This window comes from Lipophrys pholis (assembly GCF_963383615.2).
Source record: "Lipophrys pholis genome assembly, chromosome: 5".
NCBI lineage: Eukaryota > Metazoa > Chordata > Actinopteri > Blenniiformes > Blenniidae > Lipophrys > Lipophrys pholis.
The window spans coordinates 26,069,571-26,087,153 of record NC_137628.1 but is presented as its reverse complement, the minus strand read 5'-3'; the positions used below and the strand labels follow the sequence as shown (position 1 = coordinate 26,087,153).

Here is a 17,583-nt window from a genome sequence, read left to right as displayed (position 1 = left end):
GGTGCCATTTTGATCCGAAGCGACAAGTGACAAGACGAGCCGACACTGACAACTGAGGGAGAGGGGTTTAAATACACAGGGAAAGAGAGGACACCGGTGGAACTCATAACGACAGATAGGCGCACACAGAGATTCAGGTTTCATTCTTGTGCCTGCCTATGGCGAAACACAAAGATTACTCTTCCTGCGTTTTAATTTCATTATTCTTCTTCTGCCATTTTTTAGAGCGTAACTAGCCCTGCACTGTTGGGAGCATGTTTACACAAAGCACATCGAAATGTGCGGAAAATTCAGGAATAGTGTGCTATGACTTTTATTAACGACTCGGCTTACGGTTTCCGAAAAAGTTGTGAAAAAATTTCCTATTCAAAGCAGATAGGAACCATGAGGAGAAAGAAAAAAATCCAAATTTTTCAATGCCAGGTGACGTCGCCATACTTTCAGCTAGGGATGAACCGATTCACGTTTTTTCACTTCTGATCCGATCCCGATACCTGAATTTGGATATCTGCCGATACCAATACTATTCCGATACCAGAGCTCTGTTTGTTTAATATTATCATTAGCATTATTGTTGATTTTATATGAGGCTGTAATAAACTCTCTACAGAATTACTCTAAAGTATGAAATGTATGCATGTATTCTCTCAAAAGGCAACTTGAGGTAAGTATAAGGTCAGAAAAGGAAGCAGTACAAACAATTTCTGTTCAATTTAGACAATGTGGGGTCTGCGTGACATCATCATCTCATAATAAACGTGTTATATCTTTAAACCTCAGAATCACTTTATCTCAGAAACATCTGCAGGTTGGATCCGAAATTTCCGGTCTGTGAAGTACGTTGATATCAGGTCCAGATCCCGATACTGGATCGGATCGGCCCCATCCCTAGCTTGGACCCTAATCACAACAATAATAATAATCTTTACAATTTCAACAAGGTCCTCCTGCACTTTCAGTGCTCCGACCCTAAGGCCCCGTTTACACGACAACGTTTCACGTGACAACCTGTAATCCGTGAGAAAAAAAAAGTGACACTGACAACAATGGAGTTAGTATCCCGGGCCACGGGAGGGCGCTGTTGCTTTAGTAATGAAACCACACAGACGTGCGCAGGGAACCCGACATTCATATGGACTGATGATGAATAATCGGATGCCATCAGGGGTGAGTCTCAACTGTAAAACTATTGATAGGGACTACAAAACTAGAATATCGACCGCGAATCATACCACTACGGGTCCGCCATGTTTGTTTGCAGACGTATAAACGGCTGTAAATGGCGGACCCGTGCCCCCCCCCCAACAAAAAAGTGAATAAAGTTTTGAGGATACACTCCTATTCCTTGTCGTGTAAACGAAACGGAGCCTAATTAGCTGCGACATGTGTGTGAATGGATCAATGTGCTAAATGGTGTGACTTCCTTTAAGACTGCAGTAGGATGAATATTTACTATATCCTACTTAGTCCACTAACCATCACATTGAGTGAAAATACCCAACTACTACAGTCTCAACTGTTGAAATAACAAACTCAGAACATGGAAGTTTTAAAATGATTTTACTGATTTTGGCAAAGTTTTAAAAACCGATTATATAATTTCACAGCTTTAAATACAAGAAGCATATTTATTAATGATAATATAAAACAAGTAATGAAACGTTGTCAAAGTCATTAGCCTACATGACATTCCTCAATACACTGACAAGAAACAGCGATACCAGTTACTATTATAGCGATTTTCAATACAGAGGCGAGAGAAAGAGAGACTGAGGAAAAAGAAACTCGAGAGCAGGTTTTGGTCACTTTCCAGAAAGACAGAACAGATTAGTAGTCATAAAGAGAGACACAAAAAAGAGACGTATTAAAATTGGCACATTCATAGTACGTCAGGGTGTGCAGTAGTTAATAAGGGTTGCTACACCAAACGAGAAGAGGATAGGGGTCAACGGGCGGCGGGCTAGAGACAAGGACCATGCAGTGAGTTCCGGCTGCTGTCGTCACTCGTGGTTCCGACCAGTTAACATGGCTGCCAGGTGACAGCAAAGCACGGATTCATCCGACTGTTTTGCACGTTGAAACAGCTTCTCCTTCTGTCCGTCACTGCTTTTGGCAACACGATGGAGGCGTCTCCTTCACCAGAGCGGTTAATACTCCCGCGAAAGTCTGTTTCTCATTTGAAGAAATGTATACGGCCATTTTTTCACGACCGCTTACCACATTGCTACTCAGGCTAAGGCGACCAGCACACGGATCTGAAATCAAATGCATTTCCCCATTGTGTACAAGTGGCCGAGTCTAGCTGTGCTCGGGCCAGTAACAGTACTCGAGGCGTAACAGAAAGAAAGAGGGAAGAAAGAAAAGAGGCGAACGTAGTGTGACACTGACATTCAGTCACGCTGCAACACTGTAAAATGTCAGAGGTCAGACAGAGTGCGTTCATACGGCGTGGATCCAGGCGTCACCAAAGAGACCCACATGTGCAAGCGATGAGCACCTTTATACACACACACACACACACACACACACACACACACACACACACACACACACACACACACACACACACACACACACACACACACACACACACACACACACACACACACACCTCAGGAGCATAAGAACAAAACTTAAGTCCCAAGTGGTCCTTCCCTGCCTTCTTCTCCCATAGGTGGTCTTTCTCAAAGCAGGTTCATGTTAACATCACTAATGTTAGAGTCACTCTGCCGTGATAGTGGCTTCACATCAGCAGCGTTTCAATGGCACTGCAGTGCTACAGTGGCGCCCCCAACTGGTTCGTCCGGTCGCTGCTGCAGTCCGGCCCCACGAGTGGATGAAAACACAGGACTGAGCCGCTCGTTTGTTACAGCTCTCCCCGCTCAGGTAAGTGCAAAAAAAAAATCTCCTTCATCCTCAGCAAAAAACATTCTCGTCATTTTCTTCATCTGCATCAGTGCCTGTGCTATTGCTGCCCAACAATGAAGCACTGGCATCATAGACGGATAGATCCAAGATCAGTATTCAGCAGGAGAATACGCTCTGCTTCCAATCAGCAATGGGTGTCAGGAGCAGTCATAAGGGCTTATCGATCACAGTCACACCTGGAATAAAAAAAATAAATTAATAAATATATATTATTGGATGTACTTTGTGTGGTCTTCTGGTGAAGTAGCTTTTATCAATGCAGTTTTATTCACAAGGCTATGGACATATTTCAGCAGAAGGGTGGATATCAAGTGATTGAGAATCAAAACCAAACTAGTTAAACTTAGTTATTATTCTCATATTGACTATATTCATAGTTGTACTTCCAGTTTCCAGAAGGCCACAGCTGACAAAAGATGTACGATAAGCAGGTCAAACTATTTTATTAATATGCCTCCTCTGAATTGTTTAACGATTTGCACAGGCAGGCTTTTAAATAACGCAACAGTATTTGCCCGGGAGGGGTAGATGAGGTGGAATAATAATACTCAGACTACTTTGTTGTTGTTAAGTACAATAAATACCAAGTAATCAATTTTACTACTTTCAAAATAAACGAAGTAAACCCACAACATGAAGAAAAAAAAAATCTACTTTTTGATTTGCATGATTATTGCAAATAAGTGAATACTACAAATAGGAAAAAAAATGCAGGTTTATCTTTATATACATGTTTAGATATTTTATCCCAGGAGATTGAATCAACTGTTGACAATGCAATAAATGTGGTTAAAGTAAATCCTTTGAGTGGCCTGCATTGAAGGTAGTTTGTATTTTAACCTGAGTGGCGAACTCTTCCTTGGAATTGAGCACAAGAGTACAGATTTTCAGTTTTCTTACTACTGCTAAAGCCTGGTAGGTTTTTTCAATTCAAAAAATTAACTATCCTGATAATTAATCCTTAAAGGAGTGAACATTCCTTTATTATTAAATCTTCAGCATACAGTAGGTATACTGGATATTCTAGTTTACCAGGAAGATTTCCGGTAAGCTAAAAAAAAAACCCACAAAAAAACACAAAACTTTACACTAGTAGTAATACATAGGGCTTCCTGTGTGAAACTCCAGATTGGTAACCTCAAGTCTGCAAAGCTCAGTGTGTTGCGTACTGACCGGCATAACTGCGGCCTGTGCTCATGCAGGTCGGCAGCAGTGTCCACTTGTCAGAGTTCGGATTGTAAAACTCCACTGAGGCCAGATTGCAGCTACCATCATCTCCTCCCACCACGTACAGCAAATTGTTTACGGCACAAACGCCTGAGGAAACAAACACAGGACTGTTAGTCGAAATTATCCTCAGCTCCAGAAATATTTTTACGTGCCAACAATTCTCAGCACTGAAGTTCTGTACATTGTAATGGAAACCATCAGGATGTGCTTTCAATTCAGTCTTCAGGCTTTTATTTGACGTTATTCACATCGGAATCAGGTCAATGGGATGAGCGTTTCAACACATCTTATATGTGCAATCCACCTATTTAGGTGAGTGTGCTGAAGACAGAACTAAAGAAAAAAAGAAAAAGAGATCCTGCTTTATTTCTACTTCTCTGCATTAATCTAAATTAAATCATAGTTAAACTACACAATAGGAGCAGTAATCTGTCACAGCGCAGTGCCTGATGAACCTGCTCGGCTGTGGTAAAGGCCTGGAAAGGCATCGCCAGAGACCGCAGCCAGCGTCGGGTGGGATTCAGGTCAAAGACTGCAAAGGATTTGCAACCAAATACTAAAAGTTTAAATCATATCGGTTCAAAAAGCTGGAAAAACATATAATTTTAATATATTTCGCTTCCACTGTAATGGCGAACAGGACCGAAATGCTGACAATTGGGTCAATGTCCAAATATGTCTGGACCTGGAGGCATAATGCAGGAACATCGCACACCAATGAATTTCCTGAGCGACATGCTGCGTCGCTTACCAGCGTTGCGTCGACACATGTTCATGTCTGCTACTTGTCGCCAGCTGTTTGAAGCTGGGTCATAAACTTCACAGCTTTTCCTCACCAACGGACCGTCATGCCCCCCAACAGCATAAAGTAAACCTTTTAACACGCCCACACCTGAATGAGACATGAAACACATGGTAATAGTTCTGTCAATGCAACAGTTCCATGAATAAATACAAGATAATTTATATAGAATATGCTGAATCTAAAGAATAATTAGATAAAACAACAATAAAGAAACCTGCTCCACTGCGTCTCGTTCCCATTTCTGCAATATAGCTCCACGTGTTGCTTTTAGGGTTGTAAGCTTCCACTGTACTCAAACATTGCCTGGTGGCTCCATCATAACCTCCAACAGCGTACAGGATCCCTGGAAATCAGTGGTGAAGAAACGAACGTTTGAAGCTTGACAATCTAAATTCCCCTGTCCACTTCTGTTTGTACGTCTGGTAGACTCCGACTTGAAAAAGCAAACTGTGGATTGTGTTCACCATTTACAACTCCCACTCCCACGCTGCTACGTCGGGTGCTCATGGGTAACACGTGGAACCACTCGTCTGTCTTTGCATTGTAAGCCTCAACTGTGGACAAGCCTGCAAACACCAAGAGAATATGAAGACAAACACTTTACAATTATATAATAGAGAATTCGAAGTAGTTATATGCAACCTAAACCTCTTTTAACAATGATGCTTGGGTGTGTTTTGATTTTATTGCTGCAGAATTGTGAGAAGAAATAGTTACAATTCGTCAGTACTTCTATCTATGACAAGATAACTTCAAGTTTCAAGATCTGGAAGTCCTTCAATATTACTGTGTGTGTTCTTAATGTGGACGTTTTTCCGAGAAATCTTAAACGATCTTGAAATTTAGGTTGTGAGGAAATACTGAAGCCTAATCTTGTCAGTGGGGGCAGGATAGAATAATCAGGGTAAACGAAAGCCTTTTCCAACGTCACATTTATTGAAAACACAGCTGTACCTGTGCTTCCATCAAAGCCTCCGACAGCATACAGGAGCCCGTTCAGCACAGCCGCTCCGAGCGTCGATCTGCGATCCTGCATACTGCTCACGCTCGTCCAGCGATCCATCATCGGGTCGTAGCAATCAACCGTCCGCACACGCAGAGAGCCATTGAAGCCACCCACTGCATACACACAGCTGCCCACGTACACCACACCTGAAAAGCAACACAGACATTAAAACAAAACAAACAAGTTTAGAACAGAACTACACTCACAGCCACTTTCCTATAAACTGTATTAATCCAGCTTGGCTGAAGAAAAGCCTGCGGTTGCTGAAACACTGAGTAAGGAGTAAACTCTGAATGAAAGCTGATTTTCTTGATTTCCATGAGGATTACATTTATAACATTCATAACATGAGGCATAGTTTCAGGATTTGAAGACACGATCACTAATTTCCACCATTCAATGCATCAATGCAGTATTAAGTTAAACTATCTTCAGATAAAACCCATTCAGCCACAAAGCAAGACTCTGGGATCAAGTGGTCGTCAGCCAGTGGAGGTCACTTGTTTTGTTAGTTATTTCTACACTCACAACACATAAACTTTAACTTTTTTTATGATGGCTATATGACCACATGTGAATATGTGTAAATGTTATGTGTTAGTGTCCTGGTCTAATTTTGTTTATAATTAATGCTGCATAAATTCCTCAAAACACACTCATTGTGTGCTGAGCATACCTGGTAATAAAAATCTTTGTGATTCTGAGTGTTTAGAACCCTAAAAAAAAGGAGTTAATAATGCGACTTTGGCACAAATTATTAGTCCTTGTCGGACCATTTGGATAAGCAGTTCAGTCGACATGCCACCTCATGACATATTAAAGCTAAAAAATGTACAATAATGATGAAGATCAAATGAATGTAATAAGATGAGACCAAAATAAAATGTCTTTTGTTGTACATATCTGTTATTTTTCCATCAGGTCCATTTATGAACCTGTTATGTTCTCCACAGTACACGGGCTATTACATTTGATGCAGTTTATGTTATTGGGACTCGTCCTACCGGCTCTACACCTCCTGGTTGGGAGTTCAGCCACCTGGTACCATCGCTGCTCCTCGAAGTCATAACATTCCACACTGCGGATGGCTTTGGGGGCCTGCCCTCCGACCACCACCATCACCTGAACACAGGCAGCGGTGTTACTGTGGATCACTCATTGTCTGCAGTAGGATTGAGAGCTCGACTCCGGTGGCCAGGAGGCGATCAGTATTGATTGTTTTCTACCTTAGGACAGCAGGCCGGAGTCCTCATGCGTGTGCGAGCAGTTTTCATCAGCGCTCTCTGGTCAGCTGGCAGCAGGTGGTACTTCATGGCCTCAATCAGGTAGTCTTTACATGCACTGCTGTTTTTTATCAGCGACTCCTCCTCCACTCGCTGACAAAGCCAAACATCGAGGGAGAGGAACCAATCAAGATAGAGGTGCTACTATACATCCTGGTACCCCTGGGGGCACTTAACACAACAAATTGTCTTCAGCAGGTTTCTTTCTAGACCGATTAAAGGCCTGAAACAATATCAGCAGTCGACTGTTTATAACTGTTCACAGTAGTTGCAGTTGTGTGTGCTCCTCCTTTCAGAGATGTGAAGAGATTTTCACTCTTTCCCACATGTACCGAATTTCTTCAGATCACATTTCATATGTTGGTCACATGCTTTTAAAACCATGGCACCACCTGCTCATGCCACATCTAGCTCTCTAAAGAGAAGTGTTTATGCGTTGCACCGGCTCCTGGTGGATTAAAGGTTTAACTGAACAGCCTGTGATTAATTTAAAAAATAAATAAATAAATAAAAAAGCGCCCTGGATCAACACACCTGCACCAGGTATTCTCTGGAGAGGAGTGGCAGGCGGACATGTTCCATCAGATGCGCCAAGTGTTCCTGGCGGACATCTTTGTCGTGATTCACCCACGCGATCACTGCTTCAAAAACCTGCACACAACAAACACACAAGTCTTATTGTTCACCTGTGGTGCCACACTCATGTGTGCTGGGTGGGATCAGTAGCTATACCTTCTCCTCTGTGGGAATGGTGAGCTTATCGCTGGCTATTAGGCTGGACACTTGCTCCATGCCCAAGTTGAGAAACTCTTCACTCCCCACCACCTCGGGGAAATGTTGCTCTGTAAGCAAAAACAGCGAGTGCGACTAACACTATCAAGGCCTGCAGACAAAAGCGAAGCCGCTTCTTTCTCCACACTCCAATTAATTACACTTGTTCTCATTCTGTCTTCTGCATTGCCCCACGTCCTCCATAACACACACAAAGATATTCTCATAGAGGAATTAAACACAGGAGCACAAACCTGCATAGCTGTTTGCCTGTGTGAGGAGCTGAGAGCAGGCGTGCAGGTCAGCGAAGGCTCGTATTCCCAGACAGTTCGAGGGGTGAAGCTGAGAGCTCAGGAACTCACAGCAGGCCTTCTTCACTTCATTCAGCTGAAGCAGTCCTGCTGCAGGTAACAGCGCCTGACAAACATGGGGTTATGCCATTTAGGTGCAATAGCACAGATAAATTAATTTATAAGATGAAATGAATGGATGGAAATGTTATTGATGTGGGTGGACTTGTTGTTCTGGATTGCTGAAAGTCATACGACAGTTGGACAACTGATGTTTCCGTGTGAGTTTAAAGATTAGGTAACTTCTGAAAATGCATGTCCACCAACTTACAGTCTTTGAAGAGTCTAAGTAATTAAGAAAATGGTTACCTCCAATAAACTCAGGAGCAATCAATGTGGAGGAATCAGATTAGAATCTGTATTTAGATAATCCAGTTTTACTCTCATAGGAATATTAAAATAAAACTGAGTTAAGAACAGCCATTGATATGAATTAGGTAAATTGGGAGAATATCTGACTAACAATGCAGCTGCAGGTCACAAAATAGGTTACAACAAAAACAATGTGACACTTCCATATAGTTTAGGTTAATTAGACTTAAACCAAAATAATTGAACTCTATAATTTTAGCTCATAAGTTGTGGAATCACTACAGCATATCCATTTTTTAAATGTCATAAGAAGTGACGTTTTTCCTATTTATTTATTTATTTTTACTGTACAAACAATTTAAATCGAAATAAGTGAAAAATCAAATAGCTTATCAAACACATTCAACATTTTCATGATGCAAATGTATAAAGTTCCCAGAAATCTGAAAGTAAAAAGGTCATATCTACTTTGCAGTTCGCATCCCGTCAATTACCAAGGATCCCCATGAGACTGTGAATGCTATGATTCTGCTAATCGTAAAATAGGTTATAGTTATCCAACCATGTGTGTGTGTTTACCTGCACATTATCCTCTGTGACCTGTATCTCTGCTGTGTAGATGTAGTCCACCAGCAGACCCAGAGTCCAGCCGTCCATCTCCTTTATCCTCACTCGCTTCGCCCTGCTCTCCGCCATCTCCCCTGTGAGAGCGCAAACAAGGCCATTATTTATCACAAACTGTAATGTGATAATCACCACAAAAGAAGAAGAAGAAAAAACAAAATAAATCAAAACACACAGACACCTGTCAGCTTTGCCAACAGAGCATGCAATTAGAGTCATTACCTGTGAACATGGCGTGGAAATAAGGGCTTCCAGCGGCCAGAACCACTCTGTGACCAGCGATCTCCACATCCTCAGCCACAATGGTCACGTCACACAACAGGCTCTGGCTGGACACGTGAAAGGATGACAGAAAGCAGCTTACAATGAAGTAGGGCTGGGCAAAGAAATCGATTAAATCAATGAATCGAATTTTTTTCTCCCCACAGTTTTTGGGGCATTTTTCACATTCCGTTCTACCGTTCCTTGCGGGTTTTCCGTAGCTGATGTTGCACTTTTGCTTAAACCTGGGTTAAAGCTTGGATTTGACTGAGCCTCATTTACTTTTTATTTTGGGATTGTTTATATGCATTTTAACTCAGAGGACAATCAAAGCAATAAAATTGCACTTTTGACAATATATCTGATGTCTGCATTGAGAAATAAAATAGAAAATCGAATCGAAATTTTCTAAAAAAAAAAAAAAGTTAGATTTTCTTTTTCGGGCGAGTCGCCCAGCCTGACAAGGAGGATTCGAGAGTCGGGAGACGCCACGGACCGAAGAGGGAATGTGCCACACCTGCGCAGCTCGTTCATGACTTTGAAGGCCTTCCTCATGTGCCGAGGGTTCAGAGTGACGGGGCCTTGCCTCTCCACTCCGTCTTCTTTGTCCAGAGTGTGTGGACAAAGTCTAGTGCACCTGAGAAGCGCAGCACAACAGACATGAAACAATCATTCAAAGGTTAGCGGGGGAATTGCTCCTCTGGAATGCGAGTGTGGTTAGAATGGATTCTCCCCCAATCTTAAAGTCGGAGGTTTCAGAGAGCTGGCAGAAGCAGGTCGGACATCATTGCAGCAGTTTTGATGAAAGTTAAGAAATGTTTTCACTCCGTACACAAATAATTTACTCTTGCAGAGGAACAAATTTCCAAACTCCATCATCAATAGATACAAACTTTCTGTTTGCAACTACAAAGCTTTATAGGCACGGTTAGATGGTTTATATATATAAACAGCTGTACAATGAATATAGCGAGATAACAAATTGAACCTACTAAGTTCCATCTTACTTGATATACGCAGTGTCGACTTTGCTTGCAGCAATAAAACAACACTGCTGGAGGCAGCACACTTTTTTTTTGTCATGTGACTCCAGCGAACTAGGAAATGAGATCTTTCCTCATCTATCAGGAGCAGATTCAGATTATATATATATATATATATATATTTTTTTTTTATCTAATTAGACCCTGATCCCTGTTTAATAAATATGAGCTGATGTATATTAAAATATAACATTGGTTTGGATTTGTAGAATTCAACAGGTTTCGTATTCAGAAGAAACTTTAAAAAAAAAAGTCAAATCTTCATTACCAACAAAGTTCACTTTGGATGTTTCTGGTTTATTCTTGGTCCAGTCCGATATGTACTATTACACTAATTTAGTCTATCAATGTGAATCTCTCCTTAAGAGCTTCATTATCAGTTATTATTATCGTGTTTAATTGAGTTCATATTCTTTATTTAACTAACTGTAATAACAATAAAAGCTGTGGCCTCTGGACCATAACAGCTTAATGCAGTCACGTGTTCATAACACCTGACAAAATGTGATCTTTAATCTCATCTGAGGTTTATTAGAAAGCTTCAATTAGTTAATTGATGATATTTTCATACAATGCATATTTTTTTATTCATCAATCTATCAGGAATACATGCAAACCTCACACAGAAAGACCACAACCAGACCACAGCCGGAGGCTTGAGTCACTGTGAGGTGAGAGTGTGATCACAACACCACTGTCCTGATATAATACAGTGGAAGTTCTTTCAGGATTTGTATCGGGTACCTAACATTGTGACTCGAGTTTTAATATCTTTTGTGTAATTATGAGTGCAATTGAAAACAAATGAACTTCAGTTATTTTCACACACTCAACATAAAAACTAACAAAAACTTTAGGCTGTTTTTTTTTTTTTTGGGCTTTAACTGTGATTTATGTGTGAATTATGGCATCAAATTGAAAAATACACAGAACATCTCAGGTAAAATCTGATCTTTTCTGTGGGTTTTTTAATGTGATTTGTTGAATATTGTAAAACTTTGAGATAAACTCATAAGATAATATTAAGAATTAAACAAAAATGCCTTGAAAATTTTCAAATCCAACTTTATTTATATATATATATAAAAAGTTGGATTGGATTGGAAATCCTGATCTAAGATTATATGTGAAATGTAACTGTGAAGTTAAAGTCCAACATTTGGATTTTTAATATGGTGTGAATATAGGCTCATTGAATGATTTGTGTCACCTCTCCTTCATCGTGTAAATCTGCCCAAAATGCAAATCTGATTTGTTCATCTCGTGGCACAATCACGTGGTAATTGTTTGCTGTCAAAAACACACCCACACACACACACACACATTCACACAAACATACACTCACAACACAAACACACGTACACGTTACACACTCCGCCGGGTGGCCACTGACACATCCTCCCCGCCAACAAAACAAAAACACCTTCGTGATTCAAACAAACACAACATGATCGGTAGGATCGGAGGAACCGGGAGGAACCGGGGGAGCTGTCGGTGCCCGGTCCCCCCGGTCAGTGAGCGGCTCAGCCGGCTGGCCGCTGTCTCTGTCAATGCGGCACCATCCGTCACACGGCCACGGGGAGACGTCAACACACACACACACACACACACACACACACACACACACACACACACACACACACACACACACACACACACACACACACACACACACACACACACACACACACACACACACACGGTATGGCGGTGCACTCACAGCGGATGACTGTCCATGATTCCGGGCTTGTTCAGAGGCTGCAAACTTGGCCCAGCGGCATGCACCATTCCATATCCGCACGGTCCTCTGACGGCTCCGAACTCAGGCGTGAACCACGGCCATCATCTGTCCACAGGCGGGGGGTGGCTGGGGGGGAGACACGGGCTGACTGGAGCCCCGTCTCATGTAAAAAATAAATTAATAAATGAAACACACAGCCCCGACTGCGGTGGCACTCTCCACAGACACGTTGCGCCGGAGCCCGGCTGCTGCTGCTGCTGCTGCTGCTGCTGGACCCGGCGGACGGACTGCTGCTCCCGGCGGCTCGGAAAAACGCGCAGCGCGAGGAGAGCACCGCCGCGCCGGACGGGGCTTATTTTTTATGTTTTAGGGGGGGAGGGGGGTTTATTGACTCCCCCCGTCCCTCCTCTTCCCTCCTGGGTGAATATGGGTGCGAGAGGCGGACGTGCGAGGCTACCTGTTATTTTCCAATCGCTGATTAAAACGCACAAACAAGGACATGACGGTAAAGACGGTTCCTCGGAGCGGCCAAGGCGTCCGGTAAGAAAGCGCTGTCTCCCTCTAGCTGTGGAAGACTGAGCCGGGGAACGACAACGGGACCCACCGAGAGAGACAGAGAGAGAGAGACCACCGGTGCACGTGCTCTGTTTCTATTACTATGCACATGAGCTATAAAATGAATAAAAAAAACAAAACCGCTTTCAAATATTTCAGATTATGCATAAAAAATATATGGAAATTCAAGCTTTTGACATGCTGCTGCATTGCCATGCTGAATTTCTCTTGACCTCCAAAAACAAAGAAGTCTGAGTGATCACAAAACATAACTTATAACTTATTTTAGTTATGAATATTTTTTTTATTAAAGAAAGATGTTGCACAGTAGTAACAGGGCATTTTACCTTCAACAAGACATTTCCCCTCATGTCAGAATAAAAAGAATAACTAGACCATGTTTCTTTTCACTGTTTTTATACTTTTTGTTTATTTGTTGTTTTTATAGACACTTTAAAAGCCTTCATTGTGAGTCTTTTTCAAAGAAATTGCGTCCACATATGCATCTTTGGTGTATCTAGAGTTTAAAGAACACAAACAGGACAGTAAACAATCAACCGAACAAGTATGTCTTCGGTCTGTTCGAGGATTTATAAATTTGTTTTCCAGTCTTATGTGCTTTCTCGTGTCTCATTATTTTCACCTAATTAAATTATAAAGTCAAAAATTTTAGTGCAACTTTAAACAGCTTTATCCAACCAGCTCACACAATGTTGACTCACTGCTCCAAACATAGAGCTGCATGTCAGAGGTCAGTGTCATGTTACATATTCAACATGGAACCAGCAGCAGGGTGAAGATTCAGGCTTTTCCGTTTTTATATATTGGTGTTGTAATGAAAGTACCAATACGTCCTAATTATTGTTTTAAGTACACATGTGTGAGTTAACATTTAAGTTGTGTCAATTTACATTACAGACATTTGTCTTTCAGGTGACGCTTTTCATCTTTTTCCAGACAGAAATGAGCCTCCACACAGTGCAGTGGGAACTTGGAAGATTTGATACAAGCCAAAATAAGCTTATTTACTTAAAGCTATTTTATCCCAATGTGAAAATCTATTTTTAAAAAAATGTTACTGAAAGAGTAAGTTGACAGTTGTCCTCATGTCAGGAGCACAGACCCCTGCTTTGTGGGGAGCTTTGTCCCATCTGGGGATTGTCAAGTTGTTCTCTCAGCGAGCAGGCGAGAGCTGTGAAGCTGAACAGAACAAGTCTGTTACAGTGCGAAGACCATGAATACATTAGAGACAACAGGCTGTCAGCGGGATCGGGCTTCACTCATCAAGACGGCAGTCCTCTGAAGTGACATGGACGTAAAGCAGCTGGCAGCTAGTTAATGGATCATAATGCTGAGAGGACACTGTAGTGCAAATACAGCCGACAACCTAAAGTGGTTGTCGGCTGAAAGACATGCAGTCGAGGTGACTGACATAATGGGAAGATTGAAGGCTGACTCAGTATTGCATGTCCACGACATATTAAAATAAATAAATAAAAACTGTATTTGCCTGCATGGTATCCCTTTACACCTGCAGATGAAGAACATCATTTTGGTTCTGAATTTGATGAACCAGTTCAGTTCACATAAATGTAGCTGCAACTAGTTTTGCCTGATAGTATCAGAGGTTAGATTAGAGGCTACTAAACCAATGTTCGAGGAATTTGTGAAATAGCCTGTTAAATTACTCCTTCCAATTTACAAAGTGTTGCAATACGTGCAAACAACACGTAACCAAGAAGACGACCTGAGGAGAGTCAAGATACAAAGTTTTATTTTTTTCATTTAAACAAAACTAACAAAAAAACATCCAGTGGAAATATGTACATAAATCAAAATACTGAAAAAAAACAACACTTAAATTACATTTTCTCCATATCTTGGTAGTGGCTGCAACCTGCTGCTCAGTTTTGCAAGCACATGTAAAGAGTGTTTACCATGACTGGAATTGAACCCAACACTCGATGACTGGAAGTGTTTGTTTCCTGTTTTGCAACAAACCCTAAGATCAGGCTTCACATGATTCTTATGAGCTTAATGTGCTCATCCATCGTTCCAATACAGACTCCTCACGGTTGTGAAGTTCTGTACGTTGGAGTCTGTTAACATGACCGTAACCACTGAGTCATCAGTTGGGCTTTAGAGGTGCAGGGGGGAGACTAGCAGACGCCTGCTCTAGAAAGGCCAGCGGTCCAGGAGGGGGAAGGTCGCTGGGCTTGCGATGTTGAACACTCACGTCCTCCAGCACTTGCTGCCAATGGTGCAGCTTGGTCAAGTGCTTCTGAACCAGCAATTCCTTCCTCTGGAGCTCGTTACGTAACTCTGACACATCCTAAAGTGAGAAAAAAAACAACAACATACTTGAGAAGGAAGAGGCCACAACAACAAATGGAGTTGAATAAATATTATGTGTTGAAGAGTTCATGTTGCTCATGCAGATGATTCTGAGAACACAAATATAATATATATTTTCTTTTTTTTATCCACACAGAGATGAGTGAAGGGACAGTACCTCTTTCACAACCTGCTCTGGTTTCTGCACAGACAGCTGGAGCCTTTTTTGTAAGAAGAAGCACTCCGTCTGTCGAGCCACGTCCAGAAACTTCTGAATGCACTGATCCACACCTAGAAAAAAAAAAAAAACACACATGAAAACACAGACCATGAAGGAATACACAAATTACAATGAGTCCTATGATGAAACAATAAATACATTCAAGCTTTACGGACCTGTTCGGATCTCCTCCTGATCTGTTCCATTCACATAGTCTTGGCTTACCAAAGAGGCAAAACACGCCTAAAGGAAAAACAGGGAGAACAACATGAGGAAATCAGCTTTTTAGATTAGATCAGATATTCCTTTATTTGTCCCACAAGGGGGAAATTCCATAGAGAATAGTGCCACACAGATTTGCTGTACAGGTGGTGTATAGGCCCTTATTCCTGAATAAATAAAGAACATACAGCTTCTGAGGAAAAGCTTTGGAGTGCCTTTATACTCTGCTTTCCTGTGAATTTTACCAGTTTTCTCGCCTGAGTCAAAGAGAAGCAAAACACACTCATTGGGAAAAGCCAAAGGCTGCCAGCGAACATGTCCTTGACCGCACAAGCCACAAAATGAGACTGAGATGAAATGCTTTTCATCAGTCCAGAAAAACTCTCCAATTCAAGTATTATATTTACTCGTCCTGCTCCAGTTTGTGACAGTTTAGTCACGAGTGTGTTGAATATTTATTTATCTAAAAATCTGTGTTGCCTATAAGAAAGAAATACACCAGTTTGGTCATTGTGACTAAAAAGTTTGTTGATCTTTTGAATAAGCGTTTCATTTTTTTGGAGTTTCAATTTTGAGTTTATGTCTCAACTGTTATTTCATTGCAAGTTTTTACCGTTCTCGTGTGAGGACTATACTTGATATAAGTGTACTTTTGGCACGGACTTTAGGAAAGTCAATCATAAAAATAAAAATACTATGGACGAGAATTACATTGTAAAAGTAGGTAAGAAATAAGAGTCCTACTTGAGTGATGGGATCCTGAATAACCAACAACTACTAACGAGCCATTATTCCATTGACAAATGCCACGCTCTGTAAATAATTCAAAGTTTATTGTTATGGATCTAGATTAAGACTCATTTTGACAGATCAAACCTCCAAAATCTCAGTTGTCGTTGGCATGAATGCAAACCACTGTTATTGTTTATCCTATTTACTTTGGGCTGCAAATGTTCGTGGTGTAGACACCGCTGAGAATCTACAGTCAAACAATCCGAGATGTGGATATTTCACTGAACTGAGAAGATTTAGCTCTGAAGAGTGATCAACTCTAAATGCACTACTCATCGCTGAACTAAATAGAAAAGAGACTCTCAGTGTCTTAGTTTGCATTCACTGTGTTTATGTTCATGCAATAGTGGCAATTATATTGATGCTACCTGAAATAAGCGACAGCCGGAGCGGATTTTGAAACCTAATGCTGAATAATCTGTAGCAAAACAAGCAAATCGAGCTAGCGTGAGAAGCTAACAACAGTTAGCACGGCGAGGTTCGCTCTGACCTCGAAGGAAGCCTCCAGTTCATCCACCAGCGTGTTGTTTCCCGGAGCCCTGGGAGCGCTGCCGGGGAAACCGGGCTGACCAGGTCCACCTGGTCCCACAACGGGATGAGGAGCCGGCGGCTGCTGGCCTGGGAACATCCCGCTCAAGGATGACGCCATCATGGTCTGCTAAGGAAGGATTCAGTCTACGCATGCGCAGAAGCAGCCGGACGTCTCAGTGGATCACCCGGATGTGGAGTACCGAAGCTCTTTTTGGAAGCAGAGATCTGTGACATGCCTCATTTTGGGGCATTTCGACCCAGCGGCACCATTCATGGAAAAGACATTTTCTTTTATTATGATGTGGAAATATTTTTTACCAGATTGATAGAGTCGGTGGATGAAGACAAAGTACACAATGGTCATGTCTTCACACTCACAATTTCAAGGTGCATCAGGTCACGTGGGGTCAAAACTAGGTCACTTGTGATTGACCATGACCCTTTCAAGATTAAGCAGAGAAGATATATTGATATTGTAAAAAAATGTTTTACTGTTAGTTGCACTGTACGACACACATCAAATTACTTTTTGCAGTGTGTGGTGCAGCAAATAAAATCTTCCAAGCCCAGACTCA

At 41.6% G+C, this 17,583-nt stretch overlaps 2 protein-coding genes across 2 annotated transcripts; both read right to left on the bottom strand.

The window, feature by feature from the left end:
- Positions 1-1,543: 1,543 nt before the first annotated feature.
- On the bottom strand, positions 1,544-12,401 carry klhl2 (kelch-like family member 2; the record flags this gene model as incomplete). The annotated part of the gene is made up of 15 exons (XM_080464627.1): positions 1,544-3,104; positions 4,102-4,245; positions 4,910-5,050; positions 5,178-5,306; positions 5,428-5,529; positions 5,918-6,115; positions 6,974-7,091; positions 7,196-7,345; positions 7,787-7,903; positions 7,985-8,094; positions 8,278-8,440; positions 9,265-9,386; positions 9,532-9,638; positions 10,088-10,207; positions 12,334-12,401. 15 exons carry the CDS (start codon positions 12,399-12,401, stop codon positions 3,076-3,078), a joined length of 1,818 nt encoding a protein of 605 aa, XP_080320753.1. The 3' UTR covers positions 1,544-3,075.
- A 2,260-nt stretch (positions 12,402-14,661) lies between these two features.
- Positions 14,662-17,154, bottom strand: med28 (mediator complex subunit 28). The gene is made up of 4 exons (XM_080463128.1): positions 16,968-17,154; positions 15,640-15,706; positions 15,422-15,534; positions 14,662-15,241 (listed from the first exon to the last, which is right to left on the bottom strand). Exons 1-4 carry the CDS (start codon positions 17,127-17,129, stop codon positions 15,038-15,040), a joined length of 546 nt encoding a protein of 181 aa, XP_080319254.1. The 5' UTR covers positions 17,130-17,154; the 3' UTR covers positions 14,662-15,037.
- Positions 17,155-17,583: the final 429 nt, after the last annotated feature.